Source organism: Haemorhous mexicanus, chromosome 6 (assembly GCF_027477595.1).
Source record: "Haemorhous mexicanus isolate bHaeMex1 chromosome 6, bHaeMex1.pri, whole genome shotgun sequence".
Classification (NCBI taxonomy): Eukaryota; Metazoa; Chordata; class Aves; order Passeriformes; family Fringillidae; genus Haemorhous; species Haemorhous mexicanus.
The window spans coordinates 30294629-30320474 of record NC_082346.1 but is presented as its reverse complement, the minus strand read 5'-3'; the positions used below and the strand labels follow the sequence as shown (position 1 = coordinate 30320474).

Sequence of the window (25846 nt, the reverse complement as noted above, 5' to 3'; positions counted from 1 at the left end):
TAGCTGTCAGTGGAAAATTGAATACATGTCAGGGATTAAAATGACGAGTGGCATAAGGTCACTCATGAGATATTTGGAAAGGTTTTGAGCAGTATTTAGCAGCCCGAGCAAATGGAAAGTTCAGCTGCAATCATCATGAAAGGATTAGAGCAGAAAAATCAGTGTGGAAAGCACAGATCCTATTATTTCTGAACTAAATTAAGTACAGCCAAAAACAGGCTTACTTTTAGTGCATCCAAAGCCATAGCAGTAAGAGAAATGACTGCACTTTTTGAAATACTCTGAGTTTTGTTGTTGCTGTTTAGTGAGCAAATGTTCATGGTGAGTTATTGCTAGTTGTAAAATTCCATAAAGCAACTCTTGATCCCCCCATTTACTCTATCCAAAATCATAACAGTTCAAGAACTGTGTCTTGAGTTTGTAGCTATCCTACATGTATTACTAGAGACTTCAGTTAAGTATTTGCACAAAGCAGTCTCTCTTTTGGCAATCAGATTTCTGCAACTGGAGTTCTTACATTATGTCCTCGGGAGGTCACTGAGTATTTCTACTACAATAAATTCTGCAGATCATAACTAAAAATGAAGATGCATTCCAATATGAGAAGCAGTCCCTATCCTAATAAATTGGTTGGCATGATATTGGGGTGCAGTTAGATAAGCTGACTTGGCAACAGGCACGTGTACAAGGTCAGTGGGTGATGCAAAAATACATCCAAATACCCCAGTTGACATTCTCATGCCCTGTGCAGAGGCAGGCCTTGTTATGGTTAAGTCTCTACTAAACCATGATTACTAAAACATTGCTACTGAACTCATTTAGTTGGCTGATATGAAACTAAGGACATTGTGCATTTCTGCGTGTTAAACTGGAAGTACGTTGCAGGGAGGAAAAAGAGAAACCCAAACTAAGTACATAAGCACTGGGGGAAGAATAGCAGGGACATAAAACATGAAGAGAAAAGAAAAACGAAGGATATAAATTATCAATATTGTAGTTCAGTTGTGAGTGGCCTTATCTCCTGCTCATCCCTCTCTAGCCTGCAGTGGATCACATCAGAGTGGCCTGGGAGACTTTCAGGTGAAGCTGACCTACGTGTGCTTCAGAAGCACATCTCATGCCTTTCAACTGATAATTTAATTTAGGCATTAAGACTAGAGGGTAGACCAGCATAAAACTACAAAATGAGTATACTGTGGGCAGCAAGGCCTCAGCACTGTTTCACTTTGTCTGTTCCTATTAGACCGCACAACTTGCTTATGTCAGCATGGCCAAATAACAAATTCTGTCTAGTTTTTTGATTTTTGCAGGGAAGATCTACTAATATTTCTCACCCCTCATGGTGTAATTGCTCAGAGGAAGAGCTATGGGTTCAAAATTTTGCACTGATTTTTTATTTTTCTTTGCATTAGAGAGTGATGTATGTAGATAAAGTAATTATGATAAAACATGCTCAGTATTCACTCAGATATATATATATATATACATATTTGTCAAGAGAAATGCCAAAATTAACTTTACCGATGCAGAAGATTCCATCTTTTTTCCAAGTGCCTCATTTGAAATATATGTAGAAGTTTGCCCTGCTTCCTACGTGGGCTGCATTAGCTGATGTCCTGTTCTAGTCAGTTTTTTATGCTGTGCTGTTCCTCAGGAAGCAGTGGGCATCTTTGGGGTTTGGCATCTACAGTTTCTAGCAAGTCTTTTCATAATGTGCAGATTTATCAGCTGAGGTACTCCAAAGCCAGAGGTGTTTGAAAGTTATGTCTAGTGCCTTATTTCATGTGACTCTTGTCTTTTAATGTGTGTGCACCAGAAAGATGTGTCTCAAAAAGAAAAAACATTTCAGGTCTTATTTGTCTGGGTGCAGGTAAGTTCTAAAACACAGGGCTTTAAGAAGGGGAGATACCCTTCTCACATATCTCTTTTAGCTTTTCTAGCCCAGTATCAGATGGAGAGTATCAACTTGACCAGCTGGAATGCTGGAATGGATGGCTGTAAACTCTTCTGGAGGGACAGACAAGGACAGGCATTGGGTTAGGGCTCAGTGATGGTGACAACAGGGTCATTAATGTGTGAGAATCAGGGGGAAGGCCAACAAGGCAGAGTCCATGGTAGTCTGTTGTGTATCACTCACCAGGATGAAGAGACAGACTCTCACCATCATTAGTCCTTTTTCCTGTGTGAGCCTTCTAAAATTTGTTAAATAAACGTTTCTTAAAAAGAAAATCTCATACTTTCATAGAATTGGTTCAGCTTCTGTCTTCAGATTTCCCTTCTTGTGAATAAGGCACGTGTTTTTATTTTTTGTAGCTGCATATTACTTTCTTCATTTCCAGGAGTTCTTCAGAAAACTACCGTATGCCAGTGATGGAGTACAAAGTGAATGAAGGAATGTCATATGAATTCAAATTTCCCTTCAGAAATAATAACAAATGGCAGCGAAATGCGAGCAAAGGGCAGGGACCTCATGTGGCTCAGGTGCCCTCTCAAATCCAAAGCCCAGTACCGTCGAGGATTAGCTCTGGAAAAGGAGAAGGGAAAATGCCACCCCCAGAACGAGCCAACATTCCCCGAAGCATCTCTAGTGACGGGCGCCCGTTGGAGAGCCGGAGGTACGTGTCCTCTTCGCAAATGGCTTCTCATTGCTGCTCTGGGTCTTGCCTGGGAAAATTCACAGGAGTTTTATCTAAGTATCTGAGGACTGCTTTTAATCTTTGTTTTAATTAGTCAAAAGACAGCATGACTGTGAGTGAAACAATAATCAAAAGGAAATACCTTTCCTGGCACAATTAACCACAAAATAAAGTATGCTGGGATGTTTCCCTGTGTTGGATGGTATTCTGAAACTGATGTGATATTTAAGTTTTAAATGAGTTACAGTCAGAGTTTTAGAGCTAAGTGTTCATGAACGTCAGCATTTTGAAAAAGTAAATCAAAAATTTATCTTGTTCATAGGCTTGGTGGTATTGCCTAAAGCACCCAAAGCAAAAATAGTATCTAACAGGGTTAGAGAATAAGAGAATTCTGACTCGTATAGAAGGAAATTTATCTGACTGGGGAGTGTTTAGTGTTCAGACATTTTAGGCTAGAGGAGAAATTGTTCTAGTTTTGGATTTCTCCAGGGTGGTTTGGGGTTTTTTGTTGTTTTGAGTTCTTTAAACAAGAAAGCGATTGTTAGGAAAAAGGTATCAAGGCTATCATGTAACAGTATTTTTATTCTTTTGTAGAAAATTACGTATTTTATAGCATTCAAATGTACTGTCATTGGTTTGATTATCTATACAAATCTGTCTCTGCATTTGCAAGGAGATCTGTGGAGGAAAGCAAGTTAATAGCTTGTATTTCTTATTTTGGACAATTCCAAGGAAAAAAACTTTAGGTTCTGATCATCTTTTTGGGTGAAAAATACAAAGCAGTGGTGATAAGATGTGTATTGTGGGTAATGTAAGAGAGTTCTAATGAAGCAACTTAAAATCTTTTTCACATCTAGAAGAACTGGGGATGGAAAAACATGTTCACAGATGGTACAGCCAAGACCAAAGAAACTACCAAGGTGAAATTGAAACTTCTGTGTTGGATACCTTGATAGGAAATTACAGTGGTTGCTAAGGACTTCATATTCTTACTTTCTTTTTCTTAAATATATACTTTAAAAGCTCCCATCTGTGGGAGTTGGAAAAAAAGTACAACACTGGAGGCACTAATAATTTCATAAATGACCTGACTAGATTGTCTGTTAAAAAAAGGTTGCAGAAGCCACTGAAATACTGGACTTGATTCTCAAATTATGTATTTGGACCAACATAAAAATTGCATGGCTACAGGCTATATCTGCCTCTCAGAGCTAAAGACAGGCAGATGCTGAACTGGAAGGAAGAGCAGCTGAGCTGGTGGCATTTTTTGCTCTCTCCAGTGCTGAACAATCTCCTTATGTGGCTCCAAGAGGCACAGTAATACCTGGGAAAAGCTTAAGACAGTGACAGACTATTGAATTCTGTTGAGTTGCTGGTTTTTCCAGATGCTTCCATCTCATCGTGGCATTAACCAGAGAGCTTGGCTGCAGTCTGGAGTTGGCTTGTGTTGAAGAGAGCCTTTGGCTGCCCTGGGAGAAGGGGTATTAACAACTGTGTGTTCCTTGTGCATAAAATTGTACACAGGCAACTTCACATACCTAAGGCATTCAAGATTTACCCAGTCTCTGGAGGCTTCTAGAAGGGGGGTTATGGCCTGATAAATGTTTGCAAAGTGAAAATTACGTTTTCTTAGTCAGTATTTGTTTTCAAAAAGTGAAACTTTGACTTTTCATTTCCTTCATTTTCAGGGCATGTAGCTGGTGGGTTGTTTTGATTTTTTTTTTTTTTTCTCCTTTAGGCATTCTTTTAAGTATTCTTTTTATTATTATTCAAAAAGGGTTCTATTGGATTTTTTCATCCTTGAAAGTATATTATCAAAGTAGCTTTAAAATTTCACTGGGAATTTTTCTGGATGCTTGAAAAGTGTCTTCTGTCATCTTTCTGGTCTGCTAAACATGTTAGTCTTGCGTAAATCAAGTTTAAATATATCATCACTTGCATAAGTTTAATGTCTTTTCAGTTAAAGGGAAGAAATATTTTTTTTTTCATTATAAAGAAATATAGGAGGGGAAAACCTCAGCAATAAGCTCTCTGCAAGACTCATTTGTCTTTTCTCTTCATGATAAAAGAAAGCTTTGCTTTTCAGAAGGCTCAGATACTTCTTATTGTGTAAAGTCTTAAAATCAACAAAGGTGGGTTTTTCATAGCCCTCTTAGCTGCTATCTCATTTAGTTTTTCACCACTGGTTTTCATATTTACCTTAAGGAATACTGAGGAGGAGGTGCTGAAATCTGTGCATGTTTCTGGTGCAGGCAGTAGTGATGGTGCTCTGCTGTGCTTTGCTCCCTTTAGTCCATTTAAGTATGTTAGAAATAAATAAAATCTGCATTAGCAGTCTTGAGAACAGGAGAGTTTCACTTCAAATTCATCTAAACATTGTCTCCCCATTGAGACTGCTATTGTAGGTGGGAGAGAGTGTGTTGCTTGACAATCCCTCATTCTGCGAAGGCAGACATGCCCTGTCCAGCTGAGTACTTACATTTGCCTTCTTTGGATTATCTTCATATATCCAATTTAGTACCTTATTTTCCCTGATCTTCACAGTACCTGGATCCTTGAATGGAGTCATTATTGATATAGGTGGGTATTTGTAGGTAGGAAAAATAACCCAGAACTTTATAAATGTAAAACAAATCTCTAATGTTACTGCAACATTAAGACTACAAAATCTAATAATATGAATTCAATAAATTCCAAGTTTTGGTGTATTTCACAATATTAATTACCATGTGGGATACTATATAGCCTGTTACCCAGAATGAATATCAGGCTATGTTAAGGAAAAAACAATAAACCACATATGTGTGAAGTAAACCAGGGCTAATGTTTTTGGTGAACATGTAATTATAGCACTTGATTTTTTATTTATCCCTCCCCCCCCCCCGCCTCCAGTTTTCAGGTTTTTTGTTCACTTGGTTTCTTCACTGTATTAAGAAACAATGTGCAAGGAAAGGAGAGGAGATAATGGTAGATAATTATCTGTTCTTAATTAATTTGTCAATTAAGCTGGAACCAGTTTTAGTTAAAACTTGATTGACAGACATTTGAAAAAGTGTGGAAATCAGTGATGAAAGCATGTTGAAGACTCAAGTCTGGACTTGAGCACTTCAGTCTGCAGCTGAGTACTGTTGCATGAAAGCTCAAGGCTCTTAACTAGAAAATTTCTGAGCACAGTCAATATTTTAAACCAAATGGAAATCTGAATTACAGCATGACTGCAGTCACACACTGGCAGTAAAATTCCACAGTATGGAAGTATTAAAACAATATCGTTGGTTGGTTTTGTGTCACATTGAGGACTTGGAAGCACAGTCTTGCCCTAAGACTCCATACTTACTTTAATGATGCCTATGTAGTCAGTGAAAGTAATTATGCCAGTTATAGTTTATAGGTTAATTCCTGCAGGCAGATTCTATTTTAAACTCTTCCCATATTACCTAAAAATCCTTATCTGCTGCAGTGTCTCTTGCATCAGTGACATTTTTCCAAATATAAACAAACAGGTGTCTGTGCTCATCTTGCTACCTGTCAAGTCAGCATTGTAGTACATGCACTGCCTACCTCATGGGGTTTGAAGATTTGTTATTTAAATGTTCTCAAAACATTCTTCAAATTAAAACATGTACTAACCTGAGGTTATATACCATGCATTTCCTACCAGCTCCGGGACCTAGAGCTGGATGTAGCAGTGGAAAAACCAGAGGTTTGTTGGTATGCATGCCTGTGCAGCCAAACTCTTGCAAGGTAAAAACATCTGAGAAGAGCCATGCTGTGTCATGTCAAGATTTGGCATGACGAGGGCCATCAGTGGGGACCAGGGATAACCATAAGAAATGCTTACAGAGGAAGACTCTTTTTACCAGGTCTGACAGTTCCCTGGCTGTCTGCTGTGTAAGATTGCCTGGAGCTGGCTGCACCTGTACTGCTGTGGCTGCTATCTCTTCATCCAGGCTCCTGCTAATTGGTCTCTTGGTAGTTCTAGACCTCCTACTTGTTCTTTTGTCATGAGGGCTAGTGAGTAATCACTGCTTGCTTGGTCCAGTGTAATTCATGTTTGGATGAAGTGAAGGAGAGAGGATAAGTTTCCCTATAATCCCTGGAGCCACAGAGCTTGTTCAGTGTGTCTTCATACACAAACTCTTCTGTACATCTGGTGTCCCCCTGCCTGCCTCTGTTTTCTTGTTTCAATATGTGTTTTCTGAAAGGTGATGATCAACTTGGAAAAAACTCAAAAACTTGAGAAGGTACAACATGACAGCATAATTGCCTTTTCTGTTTCATTCACTGTCCCCTTCCTCAAAATTGCTGGTTTTTTTTCCTTTTTGAATTGAATGGATTGTTTTCTTTTAAACATGAGAGCATTTGAGACGGTGTTTGCAGGAAATTGTTGTGGCTTGCAGTATTACTAGGATTGTAAAACTCAAACACATGGAAGGTAAGCATGCCAGAATTAAGATTTGCTGTGCTGTTTTTTCCAGAGCTCTTGTGTAACTGTATATTCAGATGCTTCTTTTGATTAAATTACACGAATTTCTTGTAACAGAGGACATCTGCCTCATTCAATTCACACAGTGGATGCAGCTCATTAAAGAAGAGCTATTTACTTTTTCTTTTCCTCTTCATTACTCTGTCCCTCATTTACTGGATGACATTCAAATCCTGTTGTAAAGATGCCATTACTAATTCCCCTCTAAGCTTTACAGTGGTGCCCATTACTATAGTTTCTGAATGCTTCATGGGTATTAATTAAACTTACTTTTCAAAATTCTTGTGTGAGAAGAGATGTCTTTGGCCCTTTTTAGATTAAGAACAAAGGTAGAGAGATAAATTATGTTCTAATTACTTGTTCTGCTTATTTTGGCCATCTCATATTTGGAAGTGTGCCCAGCATTGTTAATATTTTATATATTCAAATTATAGCCTCAGTTGACTTCAGCTGCTTCAGGAAGATTTCAGCTCTGAGATATAGTGGGCCTTGGAATCAAATAAGGCCTTTTGAAAAATTAAAATTAGCAACAACAAATGAAAAATTGTCATTAACAAATACAATAGTGGTCACATCAGAGGGCTTCAGTGAGCACAAAGTTAGAATTCAGTTTGCCATGTCAGCACTGACTGTAAGGCTGTTTTCCCTCTTCTGCCAGCCTGACCTTCCTTTGCTTCTGAGCTCTGCAGCTCTTGCAGAAGTTGTAGCACAGTATAGTCCCCGTGCCTGTACAGCGTTACAGAGAAAGGCACCTGTGTGTGATCTTGTCATTAGACCGCCTTAGGCCATAGCACAAAGTGACCTAGACTGACATTTTTCTTCTGATGTGTCTACTGCATACCTATGCACACTGAATACGTGGGGAAAATTACAGCTAATGACATGGAAATTCATTTATTAAGAGCAAGATGAATGCTTTCAATGTCTGTGTTGTCATATTAAACAAAGTAAATGTATGCCTATTCCACTCCCTGCTTTCACAAAAGATGATGTTCTTTCCATACTTGGCAAGACTCAACCAGTTCTTTCAGGATGAACTAGATCTGTTAGAACTAAATCATGCATGGGATAATCCCAGTTCAATTGACTTCAATGTAATTGTATCTGTTTAATGTAATGGACGCTTGGCCTATTTTTAAATTCAATTGTGGGACTCATGCACTTAACCATTTTGGCATTTTTTTTAACACTCTTTTGAAAAAGATAAGAGCTTGCTTTAGTATGGTTTTTAATTATAAACAAAAGACAGGCTCATATTATTTTAGCTATAGGGGCATACTGCTAACACAACACAATACACCTTTTGTCTTGGCAAGTGCCTTTCATCAAAAGATTTCAAAGCAGTTCAAAAAGTCAATTTGAACTAATTGGCTCTTAAATTCTTTCCTCTTATATGTTTCACACAAAATGAAATGTCTTATAGTGTTAGTGCGTTTTAGTGCAATTGTGAACTGTAACGAAAATGTACATCTGCTTTAAATAAAAGAATGTCCTACCTGACTGATTGCTCATCCCTGTTGTTCAGACCACATTTATAATGCAATTTTGTTTGCCCTCAAGGTCTTTTCCCTTTGTAAATGAGTTAGAGCTCTATGACATAGTTCTGAAATCTTGAAGTTCCTTCTGAACAGTGCTGTCACTTTTTGGTAAGGCATAGGAAGAAAAGACAAGACATAGCTGAATCTGAAACGAAAATGTAAGCATTTTTCAGCAGAAAAAATTTCAAAGAAATTATTCAAGAAGTAATTGGTTTCCTTGCCATCAATTCCAATTTAATATTGGGAGAAAAGGTCATCATTTTAAACTGTGTATTGCTCTGCAAGCGTAACTGAGTTTAAATGTGTGTGCCTTTATATGTGAGTGAATGCTAACGAAAGAGCATTTTTGTATGGCCAAACTATTTTTTCTTTTAGAGGAATGCTTCTGGGAAAATAAACTGCTTGGCTTATGGGTCACCAAGTTTTCAAGTCTTCAACCATGTTCTTTGCAAACAAATATTTCAGAATAGTTGCTTGATAAATGTGGGATAAGTTAAAATATGTTTGTTAGACTAGAAAGGCATTACTGGAATTGGTGTAGTACTTACCATGGTCAGGCCTTAGATAATTCCTTTTTTGTCTCAGAAGAAGAGTTACTATTAGTTAGATGCACTTCATGAAATTCCAGATGGTGAAAATGTTTGATCCAGTTGTACTGCTCTTTCCATTTTAAGATTTTGTTAGTTCACTGCTTTCTTGCAAAGTACTTCGGAGGACAATACACATTTGCTATAAATGTAAATATAAATATATATACACACACTGTTTTGATATATATGCATATATAAGGATCATTAATCAGTTCAATAATTATTTTTAATTTCCAAAAGATTTTTTAAACTTTTCAAGTTTTTACAGTATTGTGGTAAGAGCTAATTTAAAATCTGCCACTGCTTTAGAGATACAGATTAAATGGCCAGGCTAAGATCTTCTAAAACCCAAGACCCGAGCTGGGTGCTGAGGCAAGTTATCTATATGTTTCACTGAAGTCATCTGTTTTTCAAATATTAAATTATTTAGCTTGTGCAAATTACTGTTTTCGTAGATAAAGGCTTTTGTTTACAGTAGGAGTTTGATGTTTGTGAATGGCATAATTCAAACTTAGTTTAAATCACTGTAAAACTTTTGAATACTCAGTCACGACTGAGTAGAACAAAGAGCCAGCTAACAGCAGTGAGTTCTGCTGGGGTTTGGGAAACAAAATGCACAAAGCTAGCAGTTATCTAAAAAAGCCTTTGACTACAGAACAGGATATGAGTTGGGCAGTATAAGCCTGCTGCTTCCAGCCATTCTGCCCAGCTGCATGTGTTGCAGTTCTAGACTGTTTATTTGCTGTATGGTTATTCTGACAGGTGAAGGCTTTATGTGACTCAGGTCTGTGTTTTCAAACAGAGTTCTTGATCTGTTAAGATAGTTTTGTATTAGAATGTCAAGTTTTAAGGTGGTATGTATAGATTGCATTGCATTTTTTTAGTCCTTGTGTTTTAATGTGGACATGTTTGGTGGCATAGAGGTAAGCTTGATACTCTTGGAAGAGTTTGCATAGGCAGCTCTCTACATTTAGTTTAAGTTCTAGGCAAGAGTTTGCTATGAGAATTAGGAATATTTTCTTCTTTTTGGTATTTTGATGAGGAATGTCATGTTTCGTTATTCTTTACAATCAATCTGTAAAAACAGACTTTAGAAACCAGAATGTTTTCCTAGTGTGTGCCAGAATTTTCTTCCCACATTGGCCTTTATTTCTTCCCATGCATCCAGGGTTTTACCGTTGATTTTCATGGTTTCCTGTAGATGAATAATGGGGAAATGTCTGATCCTTCAGCTGATAGGATTTCTGCTGTCTCCACGATGGCATTGCTTGCAGCTGTGGCAGTTTGCAGGGTGTTGTTGAGCGTGCCTTGCAGTGTGATCCTGCTGATGTGAGGCTTCCCTTGCTCTGAGCAGGCTGTCCCCTGGCTCCGATGTCTACGTCACCGTCTCCTCCATCGCCTTAGCGAGGTCGCAGCAGTGCCGTAACTCTCCAAGCAACTTATCCTCCTCGAGTGACACCGGCTCTACTGGAGGCACGTACAGACAAAAATCTATGCCAGAAGGGTAGGCACCAGACTTTTCATGTATTCTGTTTTGGCAGATTTTTTGTTCTCTGTTCCATTCGTTGTAATGTGTGCTCAAGGAGTGCTTACACAGGCTCCTGTCAGCTGTTGTTTACATGCATGAAACCATGGCTGTTTTCAAATAACACTGTCATGCTTCTTGAAAAAGCCAGTTTTAAAAATCCTTTGCTTCCACTTTTACCTTGCACCCTAACTGCTCTCTCTGATCCTAGTCTACAGCTGCTCAGGTTACTACACAGAAGGACTTTTATATATTTAAAAACCTTCATTAAAGGTGCTTGTTTCATGTGGCAAATTGCTTCCTTTCACAGATGTAGATTCTAGAAGAAAAGAAGTAATAGGTTTGGGACTTTGCAGTCAGTTAATAGTTGAAGCAAAGTAGTATTGAGTGCAGCTAAGATGTGTAGGCACAAAAGTACTAATTAATCCTCATCTAGCTGCTTTTTCACATATTCGCAGTCATTCTGTCTTAAGGCTTCCAACTTTCCAGAAATCTTCAAACTCTCTCAGGTGTCAATGCAAGGGGCAACTTGCAGAGGAAGAAATTAAATCTGTATCATTTTCAGAGAGCACCAGAAGGACCAATAAATCAAAGATCTCCAAGTAGGAAAAAAAAAAAAAAAGGCAGCAGAAGAGCTGTCAACTACATTCCAAGTTACTTCCTATAGAGGAGATAAAGGGGCAAAACTGCTGATAGTTCACACTGCAAATCTTCCCTCTGAAGTATTCTTGAGTACTTTGCAGGTCCTTATGTGTAATTAATTTTGGTTTGGGTTTTCTGTAATGTAGAAATACCTTTGTTTTAAAAAATATATTATTAGTAGGATTAAATGCCATTGTCCAGAACTGCTTCGTACAAGGGCACTGTTTTTTGCTTCTAGGTGCTCTGTGTCAGCCCAGAGAACACTTTTCTGAGCATGTGTTTGAAAAAGTACTGCTTCTTGCTCCACAGCACTGAAGATTTGTCCTCCCCTGTCCTTCCTGCAGCTCAGTTTGATGTTTTATGAAGAGTCAATCTCTTCTCTGCTGCCCACCTTCATGAAGGCTTTGATTCATGACACTATCAGGCCTGTTCTGGTCATTGTTTAAGTTTATGCTTACGTCCTACTGACTTTAGGAGATTTGCCCTTAAACCTGTTAAACTTTGCTGAGGAAACAGTAGATATAGGTGTATCCAGGGCTCTGCAGCTGGAAAAAGGCACTTAACCTCTTAATCCTCTGTAGACTTTCTGGCTCATTCACATCACAACCAGCAGCATTTCTGTGTTACCTTGAATTCTGATGAGTAGCTCGTGCTCCCATTATCGTTTGCTCTTTTCCAACAACATCATTTGCACTACAAAAAAGGTATTGCTGCCATATGTCCTTAGCTTGAGTAAGAAGGGATTTTCAGACACACTTGGGGGTTTGTTTTGAATTGTCCCCAGAGCACACCAGCACCCATCCCTTTTCCATCTTTGAAGGTAATTATAAGCATATGTTCACTACAGCATTCTTCAATCATTTTGGAATTTCAGCAGAGATGTGTCCTGGAAATCCTGACTGTATTGTCATTTTGGAGTTGAAGTTTTAATTTGGCGCAAGAAAACAGTTTAAATGGAATAATGAAACAAGCAATTAATACATGAACTTTTCATGGTCTTTATTGGATGCTCTTTAGAAAAAACCCAATTTCTTAACTCCAATTATTTTGCTATTCTGTTCTGTTTTTATAAGAAAAGCAGTTTGCCTCTCATACTCTCCTTGTACATGTGAATCATACTTATTCAGAATTTCCCAAACATCTACCCAATGGTAAGCATGTAAAGGCTAAATGGAACACATGAAAAATGTGATTGTGAAGGAATGTTTTCTTTGCTTCAAGAAGCAATTTAATGTCTGTCCCTTTACTAAAAGCTGATGCCAGTTCCATGTTCATCTTCTCTTAAGATTGGTCTGAAAGAGCAGGTTCAGGGCACCTCTGCAGGTGTTTGGTATCCCAGGTAGGGCTGGTCGGCATTACCCTGGATGTGTTGTTAAAACAGGTGAGAGAAATTGGAACATTCAGTTGCTAAGATGTTAGAGAGAATGATGGGCTGGAAAAAGGGCCAAGGGAGAGCCATGCGCTGAAGGTAATCTTCAAGAGATCAAGTTCCAGTGTGCTCTAGGTACACCACTCTGAGATTTCCCAGTGCAGGAAATCTCAGCCTCACCATTTGCACATACATTTATTTATTGTTACACAGTGTGACAATCGGAAAGTTTGTGAAATTGAATGACCAGAAGAATGCATGAGTCCAGCCTCTGTCAGACATTGGTACAAGCAGTAATTGCTGCCTCTAGATTATTGATCCATATCCTAAGCTGGGTTTAGACAAAAACTTCACTGCCCTCAAGAATATACATATTGATCTTGATGTGTATATGTGTGTTCTGTACACTTACACTGTGTTTGTGCATTCGCTGTGGCATCAACAATAAATTATTGTAGAAAGTAAAATTTGATCATACATAGACAGCCTATATGCATATGAACATAATGGAGGTTAGGTAAGAGGACATCACAAGAGAAAGCAAAATATTGATGCAATGCAACTTCATTGCACCAAGATTTGTTTGGGGCTTGGCTTTTTCTTTTAGATGCCAGCTTCTAGTTATTTTATCATGAAAATATATTCTTCCCATGAGAGTTTGTTTACAAATCATTAAAGTTAGACCACAGATCAGTGTTTAAGAAATCAATCACCTTTGAAATGCTGTGTTTAGACTCGTTACACGTATCTTGTATTGGTATTGAAATCATCATGTTTCATTTAAGTATTTGATAAGAGAAATCCTACTCAGGCAGATATATGCAGGTTTTCCTTGCTTTTTTTAATTCATCAAAATCTATGCCGGCTGTATCAGGGAGCAGTGAACAAAAGGGAAGTATGATCACATTTGGGTGGATTTTTAGAAGGCTGAAATTTCAATATGTGCTGCACATTACAAGCATGTTCCAGCTGCTTGTCTTTGAGGATGGGAGTGTGATTTTGTTGTTCTGAGCTGTATAATGTTGCTGTGGTGGGTTCATTTGAGTTTAAAAGTGTGTGAACTTCAAGTGGGATAACCACATTGAGCTTGTTCTGACAGCTGGGAAGGTGTCTTACATTGGAGGCTGCATGGGGCAGCCTGTAGCTCATAGAGTGAGTAGACAGCACAGCTGGGCTCTTTCATTTTGTCTCATCTTATTAGACACTACAGATAGAGAAACTCATTGATATAGAGATGATATATCAGCTTGTAATTATTTTGTGTGTTATTCTGTGCATGTAGAGTTGAAGGATTTTCTTTTTCCTTCAGGGTATATCTGTTTAAAATAAAAATCTCAGAAATGCATTATTCTTGATGAATTCTTAATGATTGATCTGCTATTTCTGAACCCAGCTATAATTCTTACAGACTTAGAAGTGATTTATATGTAATATAGAACTGTAGATTTCAAGTCTTACAGGCTTTTAGGCATATGAGGCATGTAGGCTCAGTGCGGCACATGGGCACTGTGTGTCTCTTTTGTCATTAGCTTGATCTCCTTGAGTTTATGCTGTCCTTATTGATCTTTCTGAAATCCATCTGCCTATTCTGACAGGATTTACAAAGGCCATTGAACAGTTTTCCTTTTGCTCTGAATGCTTTCTTTTAGAGCAATAGGTGTATGTCTCACTATTTTCTTACAACTATATTTAGTTTGCACTAATCCACTCAAATAATTTTATGATCAAATAACTTAAAAATTTCCAGAATTTATAAAACCCCAGGATTTGAGAATCCATATTCAACAGTCAAGTTTATAGATCCTTATTAAAATATTTGGCAGTGTTAGTATTGTCCCAAACAAATCCATGTTGTTGGCATATATGTCTGCATCACCCAGAGGTATGGCCTTACTACTCTCTTGGTTGGAGCCCAGGGAAGTGGCTGAGATCCATGGGATTGTCCCAGCAAACGTTCTGGTGTTTTCTTTGACTTGTTTTGAGGTAGTTGAAAGGATCTGATCTTTTCCCAATTAAACACACCTCATTTCCCTATGTGTTTTTTGTCCAAACTTTTACATTTTACTCACTGTGTTGGGTTTTCTACTACCATGTAAAAGTCTGGTCACCTTTTTATGTAAACATCTGTGTAAATAAAAACTCATCATTTTCTTTCTTCAAGTTTTGTTCTGTTTTTTTTTCAATTGTAGCATTGTAACCACTTGTTCTTGCCCAAGGATGCTCAATAAATTAATGTATATTGTAATCACATGCATTAAAGCTGGTAAAAGGGTCTGGAGAGCTACCACAAAAATGAGATGGCAAAGCATTATAAATCCCTCGAGCATTTGTGCTATGCATTGGTTTGCCCTGTTGTTTGACACTGGCTTCTTAAAAGTGCTTTTTTTCCCCCTTGTGTGAGGTTTATGTATATTTAAAATGCTTATCTGCTTTGTGTTTGGGGAGAACAGGTTTGGAATTAGCCGCAGATCCCCCGCTTCCATTGACAGGCAGAACACGCAGTCGGACACGGGCGGCAGCGGCAAGTCCACGCCCAGCTGGCAGAGGAGCGAGGACAGCATCGCTGACCAGCTGGGTACGTACGGAGCTCTGCTCGGCCACGCGGTGACCGTGGCCGTGCCGCTCCTGGCACTCGCAGAGCCCTCCCGAGCGCGGTGCTTTCAGCGCCTCTCAAAGTGAGCCTTCTTCGTCGGGATGAATAATTAGGTCTGGAGCATGCACTGAAGCTTCTGCAGTCTGCTTCCTTGAGACCTAGGAGAATCACCTGAGGAAGAACTGATTTCATTTCCTTATTTGATTGTGGGATTAAATCTGCCTTAATGCTCTTACCCTGAAACATTCTGTCCTTTTAGAAGCAGCTGGGCAGACACACTTATTAATTTGTCTTTCTGCTGAGGACTTGTTTGACCTTACCTGCTCTCCTGAGTGGCTTGGCTTAGTTCAATTTTTCCTTAGTTGGCTCAAGTGCTTGTGATGCTTCCTTTTCAAATGGTGCTATATAAATGCAAATTGATTGTTTGATCATTGAAGCTATAAAAACACCGTGTATAAAATGAAAAAAATGCAATTAAAGTTTAAATTGTCAAGTAAATCTAAAAGTAGGTAATCACCTTCCACAAATGTATACATTTTCGTTGCACATGGCAATTAAGCTGTCAGCTGAGGGAACACATTAACTACATAAAACAGCTAGGAAGTGAGAATTTATATTGTTAGGCCTTTGTTTGAAGTTCTTGCACATAGACCTTTTGCTACAGCTGTGGCTTGACTTGAAAGGATTACCAATAAGACTGACACCAGTGAAAATGTCTTATCTACAAATAGCAGTTTTCCAACATGATGACCCTGGCCAAGGTTGCTAGAGTGTGTTTCTCTAAATTTTTTTACCCTAGATTAAACAATTCCATACTTTGTAATTGTATCACTTTACTGCATCACTGTACAAATGGACATTGTTCAAGGGAGAATGCACATCAGTGACATGAGGAATTTAAGGCATATGCTGCTAGCCTCTGGTTCTGAAGGTGTTCTTGGTTCACACACCTTCACAACCTCAGTAAGCTGTGCCTTGTTATCAAAGCCATCTGTCAGTCCCTCCCTCACAACTCCCCCCCAGCTTCTCAGTAAAAAACTGTGATTATACTAATCTGCAGTACTCATTTTGACAGAGCAATTTTAATCACATATGTTTTGAAGCTGTGTGATGGTAATGACACATGTAAAAATGATCTTTTTGCTCAGCATTACTTTTGCAGACCAACAGCTGGATGTTGGTGCTGGCACTGGGTGGAGCTGCCAAGAAGTTCTGTTCTACAGTGTCAGGTGTCAACATATTAGCAAAATAAATAAAGCCAGAAAGAACAGGAAAAATTACATGGCAGGAGACTTGACTCCAGCATTTGGAAAAGGATGAGAAATGCACAGTGACATAAAATCCCTGTATTTTATCTCTTGTGTATTGTCCTGCATTCATAGAATTGGAAGCTGCATCTCTGATCAGAGACTTTGTCAGTCTGGTGAATCTAGGTGAAAGTTTGGTTTTTGATAAATAAGTACATTTCCACTTGGGATAATCTCTCTCAGGGTAAATAAGGCTTTAGGTGTAGTGAGTCCACACACTGACACCTCCTGGCTTATCCTTTGCTATAGAACACTTTTGTTCTGTGTTCACCGACATGGCCTGCTACCACTTGGCAGGGGAAATCAAGTTTGATGATATTATTACTGCTATTATGATTGTTATTCTTTAAAAAACTCACAGCTTTTATTTGGCTTATAAAAAGCTCATGATGCTGCAGATCAAGGTGAACAAACTGTAGCTGGGATGGAGAAAACACTGCTATTTACAATGGATAGTGTTATTGTTACTTGATGTTTGTCAGCACATATTCTACTTGAAAGGAGCATTTTTAGAAGTGCAGAATATATGTAGAAGTATATATAAAAGCTCATAACTCAGAGAGTTTTTTAAAATACTGACCTTGGGCTCTGAGAAGGCAATTACCTACCTAACAGGCTATGTCGGAACATCCTCTAGACCTTCACAGTTATCTCCTGGGAAAATAAGTTTTATTGGCAAAGTAAATTCCTCTGAATGTCCATATAAGAGGAGTGATTTGACTTCCATTCATTTTTGTCAGGTTTAGTAAGTATTCCTTTTGTACATCTATGCATTTTCCACATTCACAGCCAGCAGTGTTTAAGATAGTATTATGTCAAGAGGTTTGGGGTTTTTTTTTTGCACTCTCTTCAATTAGAAAACATTTATTTAACTCAGCTTCGGTAAGAAATATGTGTAGTAGTTGTACTGGGGAAAATGGGTTCATTTAAGTGATCACTTGCTATTGTCCTGCCTTACATAGAATGCTATTTAAGGAAATGTGGGTGTTGAGACTGTTAAATCTCTTGTCAGCAGGTATCAAGCATTTAGAGATCCAATGTCAATACCCTGTGAAAGGGAATGGTCTATTGTTTAAATGCTCTGATACAGTGCTGTTGGCAGTGGGGACACGATACTGTTCAGGTTGTTCTAACAAAAGTCAGAGTGGTGGCAGCTGGTTTTTCATGAAGCCTTAATGATTTACACCAGGCAGGAATGGGCCCCTACTTCCTCCCCTGTGTTCTACCACAATATGTACCTGGTTTTGGCTAAGGTAGTGTTGGAAGAATTGCAGTGTAAAATAAGGTTAGACTTTTTCTTAGCTTGTAGCACTGCTCTCTCAGTCCATGGGTGTGTGCTGTGTTGCAGAGCCAACGTGCCATCTCCCAGCAGTCTCAAAAGTATTGCCGTCCTTCCGAGAGAGCCCCAGTGGAAGACTGATGAGACAGGATCCTGTGGTACACTTGTCTCCAAATAAGCAGGGTCATGTAAGTTATCCTAACAAAGGAATTATTTAATGTTTTGCTTGTGCTCTACCAGCTCTTGATACCAAGAGTGTTGTTCAAAGTTATATTTAGAGTGTCAACTTACAAAAAGGCAAAGAAAAAAATCCTGTTCCCTACTAGAACATGGAGAATGCAGCAGTGTAGGCCTGTTGGTGCCGAAATCCCACAGCACAGTGTACTGAAATATTTACTAGTTAATAAAGATTTGCTGCCAGTTGAACAGCAACCTCTTGTCTGTTATGTTGTGAGAAGTAAAGGATTAGTAGAAATTTGCAAAGCTATTCCTAGACCTCACATGTAAGACTTGGGGTTTAACTGGTAGATCTTGTAATGTAGTGGCCAGAAAGCTGCTGCTGTCAGACAGAATGGTGGTTTTCATTTTGTATTTTCTCCTTTTTCATAACATACATTGTACACTGTTGGAGTCTGTCTCCTGGAATCCTGCTGAAAGAAAACTTACTTGTTTTATTTCTTTTGAAGTTCTAAACAGTAAATTCTGTCTCTGCAGAGTTAACTATTCGTACCTTTGTGGAGACTGTCACTTCCCAATTTGTATACAGAGAGATAGATAAATACAGTAAAGTTAATAAATTTAAAATGTATTGAAAATTTCTGAAGTCACTGTAATAAAAGAAGTACACTTTAAGCTTTAAATTACTCAATAAGCTGTATTACTTCTTTTTATTTGTACAGCAAGCTAAAATACAGAGTTGTCTTGCATGATTTTACTGAAAGTATTACTTGCATTTATTTTGATGTGTGAAAGCCTTTAATTGGTTCCAAGTCTTTAATTTGCTCCTGCTTGCCACTATTATTCTTTCAATGAAATTTGCGGTGTTGCTTTTAGATTATTAATTCATAACAAGACATTTATTATTTAAAGAAGAAAATACCAAAGAAACCCGAAGAGTAACACACCTGTCTTCGTATTCTTAGAAGCACAGACTAGTTTTTAAATTTAGATTGACCTGTTTTTCATGACATATATTTGACTGCATAGTGATGTAGTACATAACTCATTAGCTTGAGTGCCAAGTGCAATACTGGAATTATTAATGCTTGCATTATTCTGGTTTAGTCATTGTTAAAGTAAATCTTTATTATGTGGACAGATGGATGGGCAAGTGATGAAGTTCTTAATGAAGAAAAGTAACTTTAATTGGAGTTAACTAGGAGTCCAGATCAACTTCATATTCCCCCATTTTCCTGTCCGTTCTTTCTTTATATTAAATAAAGGCATGGATGCTGATGATTCCTTGTTCTCAGTATGCATCTGTTCCCTATTTACTTCTGAAGACATAAGCAGTATCTGGTTTTTAGATTTGTCTAGGATCTCTGCGTCTATTCAGTAAATTGGGTAGACAAATAGAAAATGTACAAGTCTCCTTTCCATCAATTCCTTTTTTCCCAGGCCATGTGGTCATCCAACAAGTCTGTTGCCTACTGCTTCATTTCTGATTCTGTAGATGAGAACTTACATAAGTTCAGTGGAATTCAAATGGATAGAAATACCCCAAAGGTAGATGAGCTATTGAGCAGTAAGTGTATGACAAGAAATTCTTCTTGAAATGGGATATTCCACCACTATGAAATTAAGGACATTCAGTTTCTTTGTAATAGTGGGCTGTAACCAAGGACAGGACATACAAACCAGCCAGGCACTGGCATGACCTGATTGGATAATTTAAAAGCATTACATTAAAGCTTTTTTTCATGCAGCTCTGCTTTTTGGAAAGCAATTTCACATTAGTTAAATGATGGTTTACAGGTCATTTGCAAAGGACATTCCTGCTGAGGAGGAAAGACACCCTACTGCCAAGAGGAGGAAAAGAAGTGGCTATGCTCTTTTTTAACTTTTTGCTAGGCAATTGGATTACTAAAATAGCATTCAGTTTCTGTGGATTGGTTGTGTTTCATGTTCTAAAACATTGCAGTCTTAAAATTAGAATATTTTTAATTATTGTAGTTATAAATCAAGTCAAAGTCTACATAGTTCAGTCAATTTCATTGGATTGGACTGGTCAGAATGGTGCTTGAAAGGAGCCACCGCAAGGTATTTTGGGACAAAATGCAATAGACTCAGGCTTTCCCTGCTTTCCAAATCCATAAGAAAAGTTTTTTTATGTGCACCCAGCACAGAGGATGTGCATCATGTTGGAATCCAATTTTTAGAGTTTATTAGTCTTCCCAATGTATCTATCCAATACCTCCAGGTAGGAGAGCTCCTACTGTACAGTGGTGGCATTTGTAACCCTTTATTTTCTCTTCTCCATCGTCATAATTTTGTTGTCTCTTCTGTAGTCTGAGAGCCACTACTCCAGCCATTCCAGCAGCAATACACTCTCCAGCAATGCCTCCAGTGCTCACAGCGATGAGAAATGGTATGACAGTGGAGAGCGCACGGAATCGGAGCTGAACAGCTACAACTACCTTCAAGGGACGTCGGCCGACAGCGGCATCGACACCACTTCCTACGGACCCAGCCACGGCAGCACCGCCTCCCTGGGGGCCGCCACGTCGCCCCGCACAGGGCTGACCAAGGAGAAGGTGGCCCCGCTGTGGCACAGCTCCAGCGAAGTGGTCTCCATTGCAGACAGGACATTGGAAAAGGACAGCCACATGGACCGGAAAGCTGAATCTTCACTCAGCCTGGATATACACAGCAAGAGTCAGCCAGCCTCCAACCCTCTCACAAGGGAGAACAGTGCTTACAGTTTAAGTGATGCCGTCTCACATACAAGGTAATTTTCACCTCTTGTGTGATTGCCCCCACCCACATTTTCCCCTCACTCTCTAACCTATCAAAAGTGAGAAGTGGATGTTGAAGAGAGGATGTTCCACTTAAGGTAATCAGTGTTTTGAAAGATTCTACTGTGCAGAATGCTTGAAAATTAAGACCACCTTTAGTCTTCGCATCTGCTGCTGCTTATAGTACTAAAAATCTTTAAAAGCATATTCTGTACTAAACTGCTGCTACTGAACTATCTGTAAGACAGACATGTCTTCATGGGGAATATCTTGTAACAACTGCAGTTCATGTGTGGATCAGAAAGGAGATCCGTCCATGTTATTAATGAACAGTTTAATATTAGGTTTATTCTTAGTCTTGCAAGTACTCATTTCAGATGTTTTGCATTTCTTCCTTCCCTAGTCTCTGTGTTTGGAAATCTGCTTGCAGTTGGTATGATCAATAATGAGAGGAATTTGCTTGGGAGTGCTAGCATGTAGATCTTAATCTCATTCTGCTGCAAGCTTGTGGGTATGACAGGTTACAGTAACCTTCCCTCTCTCCCTCCATTTTGCCACTTGTAAAATCAGCAGTATAAAGTACATATGTAATGTGCTTAAACACCTCAAATGGAAGATACACACTTTACCAGTTAATTGGTGCTGCCAGAAGCAGGAAATATTTTAGACCTTTTTGCTAACCCATTTTCCAAGAAGTATTTGGTGTGCTTTTAAAAAAAATATTCCTACTCTGTCATGCTAGCAACAAGAAAAAAACCATCGGTCTTTCAGAGAAGATGTGGAATCATCATAATTTGTTTGCCTTGTGGAGCTTGACTGTTGCATTTTAATTCTTAAGGCACCTCTGTTTTGAGTGTGTAGCAAAAATACCTGCAGATTGGAAGTCCAAACCAATTTCTGGTAATTGTCTTGAACAAAGCCACTGTGCAAGACTAGATGTTTGAGACCAGTTCACTAATTCCTCATACAGTAGCTGTAAATAAGGGGTTGTCATAGAGACTGTAATGGTCTCCATGTGTTTTGTCATTGTCATTTCTCACTAAGTAATCCGTTAATGGTGGCTCCACTCAGGTTTTCTGCCTCTCTTCATTGGCTGTTTTTGGCACCAAAGCTCATGCTCAATTGATAGAAATCCCACCCAGGTGTTTGAGACTGGTGTGTCTCCAGTTGCTGTGTATGCATGAAGGACTTGAGCAAGTCTGGAAAAAGCACTCTGCAGAGGGACTTAGGGGGACCCACAACCATGCCAGAAATCTTTCTTGAAGGTACAAAGTCTATATGATGGTTGTCAGCAGTGTTACACCTTTTATTTTAAGATAAGTGTGTTTTACATGCATTTTTTAACACTCAGTAGAATTTGCCACATGTCCTGCAGTACTTGTCCGAATGTAACTGGAAGTTACATCAAGTGTTGAGATTATTATACAAAATGCTGATTGCAATAAAGTTAGTAGCATTGTCATTTGGAAGGATTTTTTCTGAAGCCACTTAAAGAATCCTGGAAAATTTATGTAAGTCATGGAAGCTTTATTGTAAAGCCTAACAGAATGGCATCTTTGTATATCTGAGGTTCTGGTTTCTTCTTCCAGCACCAAATAGGGTTAGTTGCCGAAAAAGCTGAGAAAATTTTATAGAAAGAAACACTTTGCAGGGCAGGCACACCGTGACAGTTCTCTTCTTCCATGAATGTACTTTGCAACATGACTGCAAACCATTGTCTAGGTTGTTGTCTCATTATTTATTGTATTATAACATTGTGTCTCCAAACATGGTGTTTTCTCTCATTGGTGTGGATTAATTAACATCATGTTTCTCTGATCATATTGAAATTATTCTCCTCGTCATTTTGGGACTGTCACTGAAATTTCCAGATAAAGATTTCCTGGGCTTTATTCTGGAGAAAACAGTTGAAGTTTCTTTGGGCCAAATTTCATTTAAAACTAAGATGTTAACAATGCAACTCTTTGTGAAAAGGTGTAGTAGCAGTTTGTAGAACACATGGGACGTGATACTTGAGAAATGCAGAAATGCTTGTGCATGCATTATTTGTTGTGGCAGATCATAAACAGATTGACTCGCATTCCTTTTTTATTACTTCTTATTTTTGAAGACTAGAGCATGTATTTGATGCCTCACAATCAAACAAAGGCACAGTCTGGGATAAAAATTTAATTTTTGTGGCATCCTCAGTTGGTGGTTGCACACTGAACAGCAGTGGAACCCTAGGTCATCCAGCTATTTGCTCCCGACTCCTTTCCATTGCTTCCTCTATGGAGGCACAAAAGCTTGGAGCTTGGAGGCTGGTTAAAGTGGCACTTCCAAAAGACAAGCACAGATTATGGAGAGTATTATAAAGATGCCTGCTTTAAGAAGGTGAAGGAGGGGAAACGAAAGATTCTGAACAGGCTACTTCTCATGAGAAATGAACAGCTTAATTGGTGTGTTTCTCTATCAGCTTCTAAATTGCTATCCTTTGTTGCTTCTCACTTTTTTATCTTTTGCCTGTGGATGCCATGTCTGGAATGTCTTTAAAATCAGGTTTCTGAGCAAGAAGAAAAGGAATATGGCCCTAAAAAGATCTCTGTGACAAAAGAAAAGAAAATAACTACATATTAGAGTGTTTGTGTCTGTAGAAGACAAGAGTGATAATTACTGCTCAGATCATTTAATGGTGCATAAAAGAACTTGTACCTGAGAACTGGTGGCAAAAAGTAAATTATAGTGATTAACTTTTATAGCAGAGCTTCTGGCTGGGTTTTATTTTTCTTTTCCACCCCCAATCCCAAAGTCCTTCCTGATGATTGTGCAGATTTCTCATAGCATCCCAGGAGAACTGCATTATGTAGGCCAGTAATTATACGGAATCATTATAGCTGAATGTCATTAAATGAAGCAGTATGTGCTGATGGCATGAATTCCTTACCAAAAAAATTAAATCAAACTTTCATTTCTACCTAAGCTATACGGTTTCTTATGGTCGTCTTACCAAAATTAAAATGATAATCTTGACTATTCGTAATCAAGTACATTTTTCATTAATTCTGATTATTTTAAGGTACCTAAAATATTATTTATTGTAGAGTTCTTTTATGAACGGGTCATCAGAAATTCTTGCAGACAGTCATGTAGTATTTGAATGTTTTTATAATTCAATCCTTGGTGTCTCAACGATTGAGGTGGGAGATAGGGGACCAGTAGTGACCATCTCTGTGTCCTGAGAAAGAGGACTGAATCTCTTCCAGATGAAATTAAGCTGGTCTAGGTATCTGTTGAAGTAGGATGAATTCTCTGCATGCTTCCTGGTGTCAGATATTCTAATAACTTCCCATCACTACCATAGTGCTCGAGCTCTGATTTAGTTTTTGTAGAGTATATCCAAAGCCTTTTGCTCTCCAAATATGCTCTCATTTAACAATTGTCTCTCTTTGCCTGTCAGCATCCTGTTGGCCTGCCTGTGTTTACTGGCAGGGTGAAAAGCTTCACTCATAGTCACAGTTCTGTGCTCTCTTCTATTCCTGAAGCAGAATATCTTCCCAAAAATACTATATTGTAAAAGCCACACCTCAAAATATGCAATGGCCCTTAAGGAAAACCTTAATTTAAGTTGTGTGCTAATTTTACTAGCATTTACTAGCCTGCTCTTGGCACCTATTATATTATGCATATCATACTAATACCTAAAATGCACAATGTGTATTTATAGTATATTATGTAATAAATATTATACATACATATGCATCTTATATAAATGTTATGTCAAGCATAATTAACATCATTGTTGCCTTCTTTCCCCATTACCATTAAGGATCAACCCCAGTAGCCTATCCAGGAGCTGGATATTTATTTTTACTGTTTTTTATTAACAAACCATTTGTCACAACTTGCACTTCCTTGAGAAATACCTGATGGGTTGAAGAATTCTGAAATGTGGACAGAGATTCCTTTCTCCTTTTTCCCTACACTGAAGCAGACTTTTCTACTTCTTGAGTGTATTTAGGAGGGGGTAAAAATGGCAGTTCATGCTGTGGTAGTGATACCTTACAGATGGGTTGGTTTACTCAGCATGTGTAGGAGATTTTTTTGGTATTGGAAGAGACAAAGTGGGAATGAAGAAAAATTTACTGCCTATTCCTCTAGTTCTTAATTTTCCTCTGCTTTCTTGCTATAAATTATGCTTTCTTATATCTGTTTCAAATATGAAGGTTGTGCTTTGCAGCACCATAAATATGGGATGGATGGACAGGAAAATATCTTCCTGTGTTTTCTCAGTTTGCTATCTTTTGTATAGGCCTTTCAAATGTAGAGATGAAGGGAAGGAAGAAATATATTTAATACAAGATCTGTATTATTGTAATTTAATTTGTATGCAAATGGAGAAGTGCATCTTGCCCCTGATGTGATGCCCTGGGCTGCAGTAGAAGTCTACAGTGCACCCAGGCTGTTCATGGAGCCCACAGCACTTCAATGCTGGGAATCATGGTGTTTAACTTGAGCCACATGAAAATGAAACAGATTTCAGGGTGATTCTTCTGACTCCATCTGTTGTCAATGAAGAGAGAGAAGAAACTCCAAAGCATTCTCCCTGCATATCTGAGATACCTAATCTAAGACAAGTAGAACCACCTCCTTGGGATATTTCTTCATTGACTACTACAGCAGGAGCCAGACAAGTGGCATAGATTAGATAACTGACTGCTTAAGACTTAAACGTAGGTGGTATTATTTTCCCAGGTGGCAACATAAATTTAACCTTAAGGTTTTTTTCCTGTTTCAGTAAGAGGGATAGATGTGAAAATGCATTGTTTTATTAAGTTATTAAAAGATTGATGAAGAATTTTCTGCTATGCAAAGGAAGAAGAGATTATTCAGTGACTTTATTTAGCCTTGCAGCTTATTTTTATATCTCAGTCAGAAACTGTTCTTTACC

At 38.4% G+C, this 25846-nt stretch overlaps 1 protein-coding gene across 8 annotated transcripts in view; it reads left to right on the top strand.

The window, feature by feature from the left end:
• SIPA1L1 (signal induced proliferation associated 1 like 1) overlaps positions 1–25846 on the top strand; it is a 201543-nt gene that overhangs the window by 162573 nt on the left and 13124 nt on the right. For all 8 annotated transcript variants that reach the window (XM_059849637.1, XM_059849631.1, XM_059849638.1 and 5 more), the window contains 5 exons: positions 2340–2615; positions 10605–10754; positions 15237–15361; positions 18035–18153; positions 20473–20912. In XM_059849637.1, the coding sequence (XP_059705620.1) occupies positions 2340–2615; positions 10605–10754; positions 15237–15361; positions 18035–18153; positions 20473–20912 (1110 nt within the window). The remainder of the gene's footprint in view (positions 1–2339; positions 2616–10604; positions 10755–15236; positions 15362–18034; positions 18154–20472; positions 20913–25846) is intronic.